Source organism: Halichoerus grypus, chromosome 2 (assembly GCF_964656455.1).
Source record: "Halichoerus grypus chromosome 2, mHalGry1.hap1.1, whole genome shotgun sequence".
Classification (NCBI taxonomy): domain Eukaryota; kingdom Metazoa; phylum Chordata; class Mammalia; order Carnivora; family Phocidae; genus Halichoerus; species Halichoerus grypus.
In genome coordinates, this window is record NC_135713.1 from 164873067 (window position 1) to 164885663 (window position 12597).

Genomic DNA, 12597 nt, shown 5'->3' on the forward strand with positions numbered 1-12597 from the left:
TGTTTATTGTCTGGGAGCTCCCTGGGGGCAGGGATCTAGCACCGAGCCTGGCCCATGGCTGGTGGAGCTCAATTCACAGTGGTCAAAGGGAGGGATCTGAGCACCTAGGCAGTCCCCGGCCAACCAGGCCTAGCTCTGGCTGTGGGCGAGACCTCGAGGTTACAGGCAGGGCTGCTGGGTGGAAGGAGGCAGGGAAGGCCCACAGAGGCCCTGCCAGGCTGCCCAGCTCCTCCCCGCCTGCGCACGTGCTCCCATTCTGGGCGGGTGGCCTTGGAGACAGAGGCATTTAGAGGGAGGAGAGAGGGAAAGCACAGGTCATCCATCAGCCAGGAGACGTGGAAAGCCTGGTAAATCAGGGAGGCTGTCTGAGGCCCCTTTGCCAACTGTCTGCCAGCGCTCAGGGCGTCTGGGAGCCAGGGGCAGGGCTGGGGGGGGAAGCAGGCTGAGGGGCCGCTGCAGCCCAGCTGCCCCCATGGGGACTGAGGCAACCCCAGGGCCACCCTGGTTGAGGAGGGAGGACCAAGGCAATGCTCCAGGCCTGACCCCCCCACCCCCACCCACGTGCTTCAGTCTGTGGTCCCAGAGGAGGCTCCTTACCCTCTACAACCCTCACCCCAGCCTGCAAGGCAGGCCATTATCTTGTTTTAACTATTTTGAATTTCAATACGTAAGAGTATAGAGTATAGAGATTAACATAACAAACCCAAAAGCATTCTCAACAAAAAGAACATTTTCATCTTTTTTTGAAGAGGGTTTTTAACTTAAAAAAAAAAGTGAATTATAACCTTGAAAATTGCCCAAAGCGTGATGCATAATCACATTTCAGCCCAGAAGTCTCGAAATAAGGAAGTGACCTCCGGACGCCGAGCCTCCAGTGTGGGTCCTTCACTCGCCCGCTTCCCCTGCCACTTTGTTCTCTGGTTTCTGTGACACCGTGGCCTGGATTCCCAGTCTTTTAAAAATACCAATACCGTAAAATATCACAGATAAAACTTTCCTTTCCTGGGTCCCATGCCCACCCTGGGGGGGGCAAGCATAATTACGAAGCTGACGTGGACCCCCTCCCCCGGGCTGCCTTTGATATTTTTACTATGCATATTTGTATTAGAGAAGTATTGTTTTACACAGTTTAAAACATCACAAATACTGCATGTATTATTCTGCAACTCGGCTCTGAATGCTTTATTAAAAAAACAGCTTTATTGAGGTATAATTTATATACTATAAAACTTACCCGTTCTAAGCGTACAACTTAATGATTTTTAGTGAATTTACAGGGTGGCGCAACCATCAGCACAATCTAATATTAGAACAGTTCCATCCCTCCTGAAAAGTCTAAATGCTTTTTTGGTTTTTCTTTTTCTCTAAATGCTTCTTCATACACATTTTTTTTTTTAAGATTTTATTTATTTATTTGAGAGAGAGAATGAGAGAGAGAGAGAGCATGAGGGGGGGAGGGTCAGAGGGAGAAGCAGACTCCTCGCTGAGCAAGGAGCCCGATGCGGGACTCGATCACGGGACTCCAGGATCATGACCTGAGCCGAAGGCAGTCGCTTAACCAACTGAGCCACCCAGGCGCCCTTCATACACATTTTAATAGCTGCCATTATAAAGCTCCCACTGTGTGCCAAGCACCGGTCTGAGAGCATTCCGTGCATCACTCACTTAGCCCTCACAGCCCCGGCAAGAGACACACAGGGCACAGAGAGGGTGAGAAACTGCCCAAGCTCACCCTGCCGGAAACCTACAGAACAGGCTGTGAACCCAGCCTCCTGAGCCCAGAGCCTGCGACGCCCCAGGCCCACTGCGGGCTGTTCCGACCGCGCTCACTCGCCCGCGGTACAGCCTGGCAGGCAAACACTCTAATCCCACAGGTGCGACGCTGAGGCTTGGGATGGGGACTGGCAGAGCTGGGATTCAGACCCAGGTCCGTGTGACTCCCAGGTCCCCTGGCCCTCTTCTGGTCCCCTCTGCAGCTTGTCTTTTTTTATTACTGGAAAGGGAGAAAGGGAGAAAAAGGAAGGGGAGAACAGGTGGAAAGGGAGAGAGAGAGGTCAGAACCAACTTTTAAATTCCTTTGTGCTCCTGCATATACCACAGACACACGTACATACCCGCATCTGTGCGTGCACGCGCGCACTCGTACAGGGGACCACGTGCGCGTACAGGTGTGTGCACACGTCTGCACCCGCCCGGACAGGTGCACACACCCATGCTCACACGCACACGTCAGTGTTCAGGAGAGAATGTCAGAGTGTGTGGGGGGGGTGGGAGTGGGGGTTTCAGCCCCACCTCTGTACCCAGAGCCCCCTCTTCTGCCCCGTGTCTGCCGAGGGCCTTTGTTAAATAAAGTTTCAGCACCTGGGAAACGGAGCTGGGTATGATCTCTGGAGACTTCACCGAGCGGCTGGAGCCATAGGGCCAACCCAGCCTTGCGTTGCCAGGGGTCCAATCCACCGTGTCTCTGCTCCCTGGCCTGGATGCTTCCTGTCCCCGAAGATCCCTCCTGTCCCTGGACTCATTTGAACATACACAGACCCGCACAGAACCGTGGGAGCCCCACTGAAAAGGTACCAGCAAACACCGAGTGAGCAAGCACTGGGTTCCAGATACGAGGCCTCATCCCGGGCCCACGAGGTGTGCATGGTCCCTGCTGCCATTTTCTTTTCTTTTTTTTCTTTTTTTTTTTTTTAAGATTTTATTTATTTGACAGAGAGAGACACAGCGAGAGAGGGAACACAAGCAGGGGGAGTGGGAGAGGGAGAAACAGGCTTCCCGTGGAGCAGGGAGCCTGGTGCGGGGCTCGATCCCAGGACCCCGGGATCACGACCCGAGCCGAAGGCAGACGCTTAATGACTGAGCCACCCAGGCACCCCCCTGCTGCCATTTTATTTTTTTATTTTTATTTTTATTTTTTTTTAAAGATTTATTTATTTATTTGAGAGAGCGAGAATGAGAGAGAGAGAGTACATGAGAGGGGGGAGGGTTAGAGGGAGAAGAAGGCTCCTCGCCGAGCAGGGAGCCCGATGCGGGACTCGATCCCGGGACTCCAGGATCATGACCTGAGCCGAAGGCAGTCGCTTAACCAACTGAGCCACCCAGGCGCCCCCCCTGCTGCCATTTTAGATGGGAAACTGAGGCACGTGGGTCTTCTGCAGCATCCTACAACTAACAAGAGGTGAGCTCTGGATGCAAAGCCGGGCTGTGTCTCTGCTCCAGCGGGGCCGGGAATACCCAGCCCCCTCCCACGCAACAGCACGGGGGCTTCCCCGGACCTGGACCCAGGAGTTCTGGTATCCAGCTCCCAAGTCTTGATCCCGCCTGGGGCTTTGCAAAAGCTGGTCAGCTGACAGGTTCGTGATGAAGGTTTTCCCCCCATGGCAAAAGAGGAAAAGCAGAGAACCACACAGTAAGTTTGTTTTTTTACAAAGTTAAATCCACTTAATTTGCAAAAGATGGCCTTTTTCTTGATTCTTTTTCCTTTCTTTTCTGAAATGAGAATGAACTTATATGGCGGTTATGATTTTATATTCTTACGTGGCAAGATAAAAATGTGGGCAACTGCATGCCAACCCCCAAATCCGGGGGAGATTTTTCTGGCTTGTGGCCCCCCTAAAGTTTGGGCCTCTTTGGGGTGATCCCCACTTGGCATACCTCAGCCCACATCTGGGACTTCTTTTGTTCTGTCCTCCCCGGTTTCATATCTGTATTTGCCAAAACAACCTAGTTGAGGAAAGGCTATCCAGGATGTTTGGAATTTTTATGTTACCAGCTCAGACTCTGAATTGAGTTAACAACAAAATGGACGGAAACTCTTTTTCTCCTTCAGCAGTCAGACTTCAAGGCAACCTCAACTCCGGGAACTCAGCCAGTTCTGGGGAAGTGAAGGAATCAAAGGCCTCTGAACAGTAAAAAAAAAAAAAAAAAAAGTCTTTAGAACAGAGCTCAGTTTGGAGCCCAAGCTTTGGCCTCACTGCAAATTAAGAACAATGATTTGGTAAAACTTGTTTATCTCCCTTGCGCCAGCCCCAGGGGCAGTGGCCAGCAGGTTCCAAAGGCAGCTGGGAGGACGGTGGGGGGCCTGCCAGCTAACAGGAACATTCAGGGGAAAGGCCGCACCCCAACAGCCCAGGGTCGTTTAGTGTGGGGGCAGGGACGTCTCCTTTCCACAGCACCCTGAGTCGTCAAGCAAAATTGACAAGACACTTATATGTTGATCTGGAGAAAAAGGTGCTCCTAAGACATCTCAGGAAGGTTTCCATAAAACTGGCTAAAAAGCAATCATAAAACCAAACCAAGACCCCAACTCACAAGGGAAAGGATGAACTTCGGTTATCTGGAAGCTTCAGGGAGAGTGGAGAGCACCACAGGGTGAGTGCCTTGGCTGGCAGGAGGCGGGGGGTCGGTCTGGGCAACCCCCTTACTCCTCCGCCCCCCGAAATTAGCAGTGTTGGGCATGGGCACTAGCTTCCCTCTGGGAGCTGGCCCTTGGGCGGGCCTGGTACCCCAGGATCATAGATCCAATTGCACTTCCTGTCCTCCCCTGACGGAGCATGCCCCCAGAGCCCGGTAGCTATTCTGTGCCCCCTCTGATCGTGGGGAGTGGGCATACCCAGAAAGAGTGGGTAAGTCAGGGCATTTACTGCCCTTACCACGAACGAGGCAAGGTTTTTTTTTTTTTTTTTAAAGATTTTATTTATTTATTTGAGAGAGAGAGAGAATGAGAGACAGAGAGCATGAGAGGGAGGAGGGTCAGAGGGAGAAGCAGACTCCCTGCCGAGCAGGGAGCCCGATGCGGGACTCGATCCCGGGACTCCAGGATCATGACCTGAGCCGAAGGCAGTCGCTTAACCAACTGAGCCACCCAGGCGCCCACGAGGCAAGGTTTGAAGCATGTGCCAGACACTGTTTCATGTAATCCTCACGATTGTTATCTCCAGGAGACTGAGTCTCAGAGAGGTTAAGTTATCTGCCTAAGATCACACAGCCAGCTCGTGCCAGAGCTGAGAAGAGAACACAGCCTCGCCTATCTCCAGGGCCTGGGCTCTCTGCCCTTGACTCCCCAGCCTCGTCAGCCAGCTGATGGCAGGTTCTGCTGCTTGGAGCTTCCAAGGAGGACACGCCTGCTCGGGCCCAGCCTGGGCTTGACCTCACATTCTCTCTCACCCCCGGGGCTGTACTGACAGCAGAAAGGAGAATGCTTTCATTTCTCTTTCTCCAGATACCAGCTCTGACACCTCCAATTTCTACTGTGATCACAGTGTTTTCTGAGTCAAGCAGGGTATAAGGAAAATCGCTCTTTCCCTGGAATAATTTATCATCTTGTTATTTCCATTAGCTGACTCTGTTTGAGCCTATTCCGTGCTGAGCTGTTTGAATTCCCAGCTTGGAAATCCCCGGGCTGGGCGGGAAACGCCGCTTCCCACTCTCGGAGCGGATGAAGGAGGTGCTGCTGTCAGGTCGGGGGACAGGGCGTGGGATACAGGGGGATGGGGCTGAGGATACAAACCAGGGCAGCAAGCGGGGAGGGCTTCTTGTTTCTCCTGCAGAGGTGTGTGCTGGTGGAGTTCCGCAGGGCCCTGCTGGCTGAGGGCTGGGGGTGGCGGAGGCCTTCTGGGAGCCACAGCTAGGGGGCCCAAGAGAGGCAAAGCCACTGGCAGGAGTGGGGATGGTTCCAGAAAATGAGACCATGGCCCTGGAGGGGCGCGGAGTGAGGCTGCTTGAGGAGGCTGACTGCGGTTTTCCGCAAGGTGAGCATCCTCAGGAGACCGTGGACGTGAGCACACCACTTAAGAGCAGGGGCCTCCGGTGCACACCCGAGCTCCGCCCCCTGCTGGCTGTGTTATCTTGTGTCAACTGCTTACCGTCTCACAACCTCAGTTTTTTCATCTGCAGAGTGGGAGGAATAATGTTGTCCTCCCAGTGTCGTGAGGACTAACGGAGGGGAAGTGTGTGAAGAGTGTAGTCTAGCCGCCAGCCGTGGTACGTGTGACCCAGATGTCAGCTGTTTATGGAGATGGGCTCTTCCCAACTGGCCTGGGAACTTTGCTGGTTTGGGCACTTGCATCCTGCATCCTGGGATGCCCCTTAGTTGTGGGGAGACTGGGATGGGCGGTCATGGTGGCTGTGGTCTCCACAGTCCTCAGGTCCAGGACAGGAGCCCTCAGAGCCCGCTCCAGTGCCCTGGGGAGGGCCAGAGGCTTTGCCCAGGTTCCTGCATAATCCTGAGCATCAGCTCACTGGGGCTCTGAGATCTTGCTTTGGCTGAGTTAACTCTCTGTTGGGGGGCGGGCTTAAGTTTCCATATTCAAGCTTTTGAACCACAGAGATTCAGATGTGAAATTCAGGCCCTTCTTCACCCAAATCCATCTGCATAAGCATCTGGGCGTGCAGGTGACCCTGGGGACGGTCAGCGTGGGGTGAGGAGTGGCTTCTATTGCTGTGGTGCCAAGGGCATCCAATGGGACATGGCACGCTAGTGCTTTGGCCACCCCCGGGGGGCATGTGGCCACGTGGGGGGTGGTGGGGGCTGCAGTCAGGGATATCCCCATCTCTCTGGTTTCACTCTCTCACTTCTCTCCCTTCTCTGAAGACCTGTTCACTTCTGATATCTTCTGCCTTGGTCCCCTGGTGAAGTGGGTTCTCGCGATCCTCTGTGATCAGCCTTTAAAAGTATTTTCCTAAACAAAGACAGTTCCTCCCCAGGAGGACTTGTGGGGCCAACTACCCAGATATTAGCAGCTGTGCTTCATAGGGACCGGTGCTGAGTCATCCGTTTAGACTTGGAAAGCCCTAAGCATCGGGAAAGGCCACGTTTGGGCTCTGTTCCATCCCTCTCTGCCTCCTTCCCTCCATCCCCCCTGTCTGCCCACTCATCCACCTGCCCGGCTACCCATCTAGCAATCCGGCAATATCTCTTGACAGCTAACCAGGGATGAATAAGACACTGCCTCTGCCTTGAAGGAGCGGGTGGGGTGGACGGACTCTAGGGAACCCAGCCCTGCCCACCCCATCTGGAAGCAGAGTCCCGGCTCTGCGCGGGGGGCAGAATGACAACTTTTAGCCTTCTGTTCCCTTTCCCTCCTGAACCGTGAATGAGCCTGGACAGAGAGGTGGAGAGATGGCAGTCAGAAGGCAGGAGGGAGTGAGGGAGAGGCTTCACTTGTCAGCGGCTCAGCAAGTACAGTCTTAAAATGTCCCCAAAGAGTGTCTGCTGAGAGGCAGGGGGTGAGCACGCTGAATTATTTCTCCAGTAATTGGCACTGGGGAAGCTGCCGACATCCTAGGGTCTGCCGGGAGCTCGCCTGTCTGGCTGAAGGCTAGTCCGGGTCTCCTGGGGCTCCTCCAGCTCCCACCCACCTCTCCGCTCCCCTCCCACCTGCCCGCCCTCTCCCCTCCCCAGCTCCACAGTATTGATGGGGTGACCACGCTCTCCTTGGCCTTCTGCACAGGCAGCCCAGGGGTGGGGCTGGGTGCATGCAGGTCGGAGCCCTGGCTGGCTGCGGTCTGGGCAAGGCCAGTGCGGGGTTTTCCTTTGGTCTCATCCCTCTCCTGTGTGGAAGAGCCTTTGCTGGCTCTTTGGATGGGCAGTTTGAACCAACTGGTCACGCAGTTTGTAAACAGTCGAATCTTTCTGTGTCTGTGTGCGCTAGTGTGTGCATGTGTGTGTGGGGGGGGTGTGGGGGGTCTATCTCCCCTGGCAAGGGTTTCTGGCTGGTACCTGGAGCACCTCTCCCACAGCTGGGCCCTCCACCTGGTAGCCTCATGCTGGAGGCTTCTCCTCCCTCCCGAGAGGCAGAGTGCTTGGGTGGGCAGCCCGGGGGAGGGGATCGAGACAGGTCACTTTCTAGCCATCTCTGCCTCCTTCCTGCTGTGACCGAAGCAGAGAGAACAGGTCAAAGGGGAGCCCCTATGTTGGCAGCCCCCTGGGACTTCCTGTGCCCCCCCCCCCCAGGGAGCTCTGGGGGACACACTTAGAAAACTCTCTATTGAGTTCCATTCCCTGTCTCATAGATGGCGAGTGACAAAGGCAGAGGCCTGGCCGCAGGGCCAGGATGAGGACCTGTGTCCCGCGTTCCCTGTCAGGGGCTCTGGCCTCCAGCCCAGGTGGAGAGTTTAAGGACTCTCTTCATCAGGCCTTGACGGAGGATCTGGCCATACTTACAGAGTGTGCACCCAGGAAGAACATTCCGGCCAGCCAGGACCAGCCACATAATTTGCAGGGCCCAGTGCAGAATGAGAATACGGACCCTTGTTCAAAATTATTAAGAATTTCAAGGGGGCGCCTGGGTGGCTCAGTCGGTTGTCTGCCTTCAGCTCAGGTCATGATCCCAGGGTCCTGGGGTCGAGTCCCGCATCGGGCTCCTTGCTCCGCGGGGAGCCTGCTCCTCCCTCTGCCTGATGCTCCCCCTGCTTGTGCTCTCTCTCTCTGATAAATAAATAAAATCTTTTTAAAAAATCTGCTTTGAGAATTTCAATGCCATTTAACATCCCTGATCCTTGGTATGTGACTTGTTGCTTTTTTTTCTTTTTTCCCTTTAGGATTTTTAATCCTGGGATCCTGAAACTTTATGATAAGAAGGCTTGCTATAGTTCCTTAAATGGTTTTATTTTGAAGGATTTCAGACCTATAAAAATAATGCGAATATAATATATAATGAGATATTATGATATAAATGTTGCAAAACCATCTATCCATCAGTGACATTAAAACATCACCAACACGTCGAAACCCCTCCTTAGCCGGCCCCCTCTTCTCGAGATGTGCCTTGAGATCTGTTGTTTACCCTTCCTGTGCATTTCTTTATTCTTTCGCTGCATAAAATATGTTAGTATGTGTCATTTCTCCCCGTTTTAAAATCTAGATCTAGACGGTGTCATAAAGCATGTATTTTTCTGCCATCTGTTTCTTTGCCCGTGGCTGTTCATGAGAGTCATCTACGCTGAAAGTACCCACTCATTTCCACCAGCACATTCCATTGTCTGACTACACTGTATCAGCGCTTATGTAGCTATTCTTCTGTTGATGCTACATAGGGGGTTTCCAATTTTTGGCTGATAAAAAGGTACTGCTCTCAATGCTCTGTACACCCCTCCTGGAGCCCACTCGGAGGAGCTTCTGTATGAAAATGCTTCCTGCTTTTGCCAGCACATGGGAGTCATGTGTGGAGGTTTGCAGAATCCTAATGTCAAGGCTGAGCCCCAAATTGATGAAACCACAATCTCGGGGGGGGGGGGAGGAGGGGAGGGTGTCGGGTGTGACATGCTTGTAAAACCCCCCAGGTAATTCCGATGCCTGGCCAGTGGTGACTACCCCCGGCCCACACCGGTGGTACTCCGAGTGTGGTCCTCCAGCCAACAGCTGGTTACACGTGCGCTCGCAGCCCCTGGCCCAGGCCCTGCGAGCAAGAGCCTGTTTCAGCAAGATCTCAGGTGATGGAGATAATTTCTCCAATTTTCTCCCCTTTATTTTGTTTCTTGGTTTGAAAGGCCTATGGGTCTTACCTTTGGGTCGTCCAATTTTCTTGACTTTTTCCTCATACGCTTACATCTCTTTTTGTGTTTTACTTCCTGGGAGATTCTTCTCTCACCTTCCATCCCTTCTAAGGCATTTTTATTTATTTTTTAAATTTATTTTTTAAAGACTATTTATTTATTTGACAGAGATAGAAAGAAAGCACAAGCAGGGGGAGGGGCAGAGGGAGAAGCAGGCTTTCCCGCTGAGCAGGGAGCCTGACGTGGGGCTCGACCCCAGGCCCCTGGGATCATGACCTGAGCTGAAGGCAGACGCCCAATGGACTGAGCCACCCAGGCGCCCCTCTAATGCATTTTTAAATTATGCTATTATATTTTTAATTTTCAAGAGACTTAACACTTCCTTTTTACCTCTTTTTTTAAAAATAACACTCTTGATTTCAGTTCAGGTCATGATCTCAGGGTCATGAGACTGAGCCCCCTGCATTGGCTTTGTGTTCAGCACGGAGTCTGCTTGAGGATTCTCCCTCCCTCTCCCCTCACTGGCCCTCCTGCTCCATCTCTCTCTAAAATACATCAATAAATCTTTATTTAAAAAAAAAAAGATTTTCCCTCTCCCCTCTGCCCCTCCCCCCACTTGCTTGCTTTCTCTCTCTCTCTCTCTATAACTAACTAACTAACTAACGTTCTTTTCCTGTTTCATGGGTGAGTATCTTCGGAGGGTTGTTCCCTCACCCCTTTCTCCTGTGTCTTGGAACCTCTGTTTTTGGTTTGTTGGTTTAGGTCAACTGTTGGCGCCTTTGGCTGTTCCAGCTGAGTACCACCCAGCCAAGCTACCAGAAATAGTACATGCGGGCAGGGCTTGTGGACGGGGGGCGGGGGGGAGGGCCTCATGGCGGGGGGCGGGGGGGGAGACCGGGCAGAGAAGGGGGAATCGCCAACCTTAGGATCTCTCAGTCTTCTCTCTTCAGTCAGTTCCCCAGTGACAGGCTGAATAACATCTTGCCTCGGGGGCAGGTGGATGGAGAATAAGCCAGCTGTTAGCCAGGGAGGGGGCAGAGGGTCTCTCCATTAACCACTGCCTTACTCCAGCCTTTGGCTGGGCTTGGGGTCCCCAGTACCAAATCCTTCTAGTTCACCCTTGGCCAGCAGTAAACCTGGGTCTACTAGGGTCTACCAGGGTCAGGGAAGGGCCGTGTGGGCTGCGAGGAGGGACCTGGGGATCTAACTTCTTCCCACCCACCAATACTATTTTCATACCCATCCTAACTTCCATCTTAGGGACACCTGGCCCCTCCAAGTTCTGAGAATTTGGTGGATTCTGCAAAGCAAATGGGCTTGTTCATGGCTGGCTTTCTCCCTTGGAGACATTTTGGGAAGCTAGGGAAGCTGACACTGAACGAGGTATACTCTTCCGTCTCCCAAAGTTTCCAGACCTCTCCTCTCTGCCGCCATCCCTCTCCTCTCCGCCGCCATCCCTCCCTCTTTGCTGCCATCCCTCTCCTCTCCTCTATGGCTTTGTAACTTATGCCATTTCATTCTTTTAGGTCATCCTAAAGGGGCTTGGGGGGGGCAGAGGAAATACAAATGTGTCCAGTCCACTGTATTGAACCACAAGTCCCTGTCCATTTTACAAGCATTTTCACACCTGTGCACAGATGTTCGTACAATTCATTGATTATTTGCATGTATACTTAAATTTTTTTCTAAGCATAAATGGCCTTGTTTTTCCATTTAACATGAGGTTTGTGAGTTCTACCACACAGAGATCGAGCTCATTCCTTTCACCATGGCTTAGGGAGTGCTCCCGCGATCAACAGACCGCATTCTTTTCCATCCATTTCTCTATCGATGCATCTCAGAAACACAAGTGACTGTGGTCTTTGGATCAACACACTGGCTCAATGCAAATTCTAATCTTTATTGTTACAATTCTGAAGCATAACTTATCACAGGGAAACAGTCAGTCTTTTTACCATCTGCCAGTGGCAAGGGCAAAAACCCTAATGGTGGGGGCCTGAGAGCCCAGAGAGAAGGCCCTTCCAGGACCAGGTGTGAGGGGCAGTGGGAGAGTGGCAGGATGGACAGATGTGGACACTAATACACACACACACACACACACTCTATCTCTGTCTTCAGGGAAGGGTTTTCCAGAAGCATCTGCTCACACTCTGAATTATTTTTCATGCCAAACCGAACTTGCTGAAGAGAAGTGAATTAAAGGCTTAGGGGAGCCTTGCACCCCAGCTGGGGACACAGCTGAACGCTGCTCTTCAATGAGTGAATTCACGGTATCCACCAGAGCCCCTCCTGGCTCCATAAGCTGGGGAGAGGCTGAGCAGAACCTGGGGAGGCTGTCACAGGGGTTCCAAGAAACCCAAGCAAGGGCCAGGTTTTGACAACAGCTCCTGAGCCAGTCTCGAGCAAGGGGAGGATGCTGCTCCGGCTTCCAGAGCCCTCGGCAGAGGGAAGGGTGGGCGAGCTACTCATCCCGCACATTCTAGGACCCACTGCTTATCTCTAGGGGCCAAGCTCAGCTTTGAAGGGCAATGTTCAGGGTTGGGTTCTTCTTCCATTAATCCAAATATGGAGAAAGCCCAGCCCAGTGCCCTCCAAAACTGCAGTGCATATGGGAGGGCCCCATAAGGTGGGTCTGCAGGCCTTTCTGGCCCAACCCAAGACAAGAGCAAACTTAAAATGAACATGGAGGTAGACTGGGGGAGGGTGCGGGGGAAGGACAATAAATAAAGGTCATGGCTGAGTGGGATGGCTGTGGTGGGGGGTGGGGGGAGGGCTCCCAGGAGAGAAGGGGCAGAAAGGCACTGAGTGGGGGGAAGGAAACTCAGCCCCCCAAACACTGGTTTGTTGAGTCAGAGGTCACGTCCAACCAGCTGAGGGCTCCAGACTGCTTGCTCACCAGACCCTCCCAGTTTTCTTTCTCTCTCAAACTCTTCCACTGGAAAGTCTGCTCCATGCACCAAACGTGTCTCTGCCAGGGCAGGCAAACGGGGCCTTAGGAGGCCGTGTCAGCAGCGGGGAATTGCCCAGGTGTGCCTTTTGCCTTTAGGGGATAGAAAAAAAAGGCCACTATAAGGTGAGCAGAGGCGGGGTCCCTCCCCAGCG

General features: G+C 52.9%; 1 protein-coding gene across 1 annotated transcript in view; it reads right to left on the reverse strand.

Annotated features, from left to right (window-relative positions):
• Window positions 1-11375: 11375 nt before the first annotated feature.
• Window positions 11376-12597, reverse strand: part of RPH3AL (rabphilin 3A like (without C2 domains)) — a 137490-nt gene continuing 136268 nt past the window's right edge. The window contains 1 exon segment of the mRNA XM_078068089.1: window positions 11376-12535. Coding sequence (XP_077924215.1) covers window positions 12488-12535 — 48 coding nt within the window. The 3' untranslated portion in view covers window positions 11376-12487.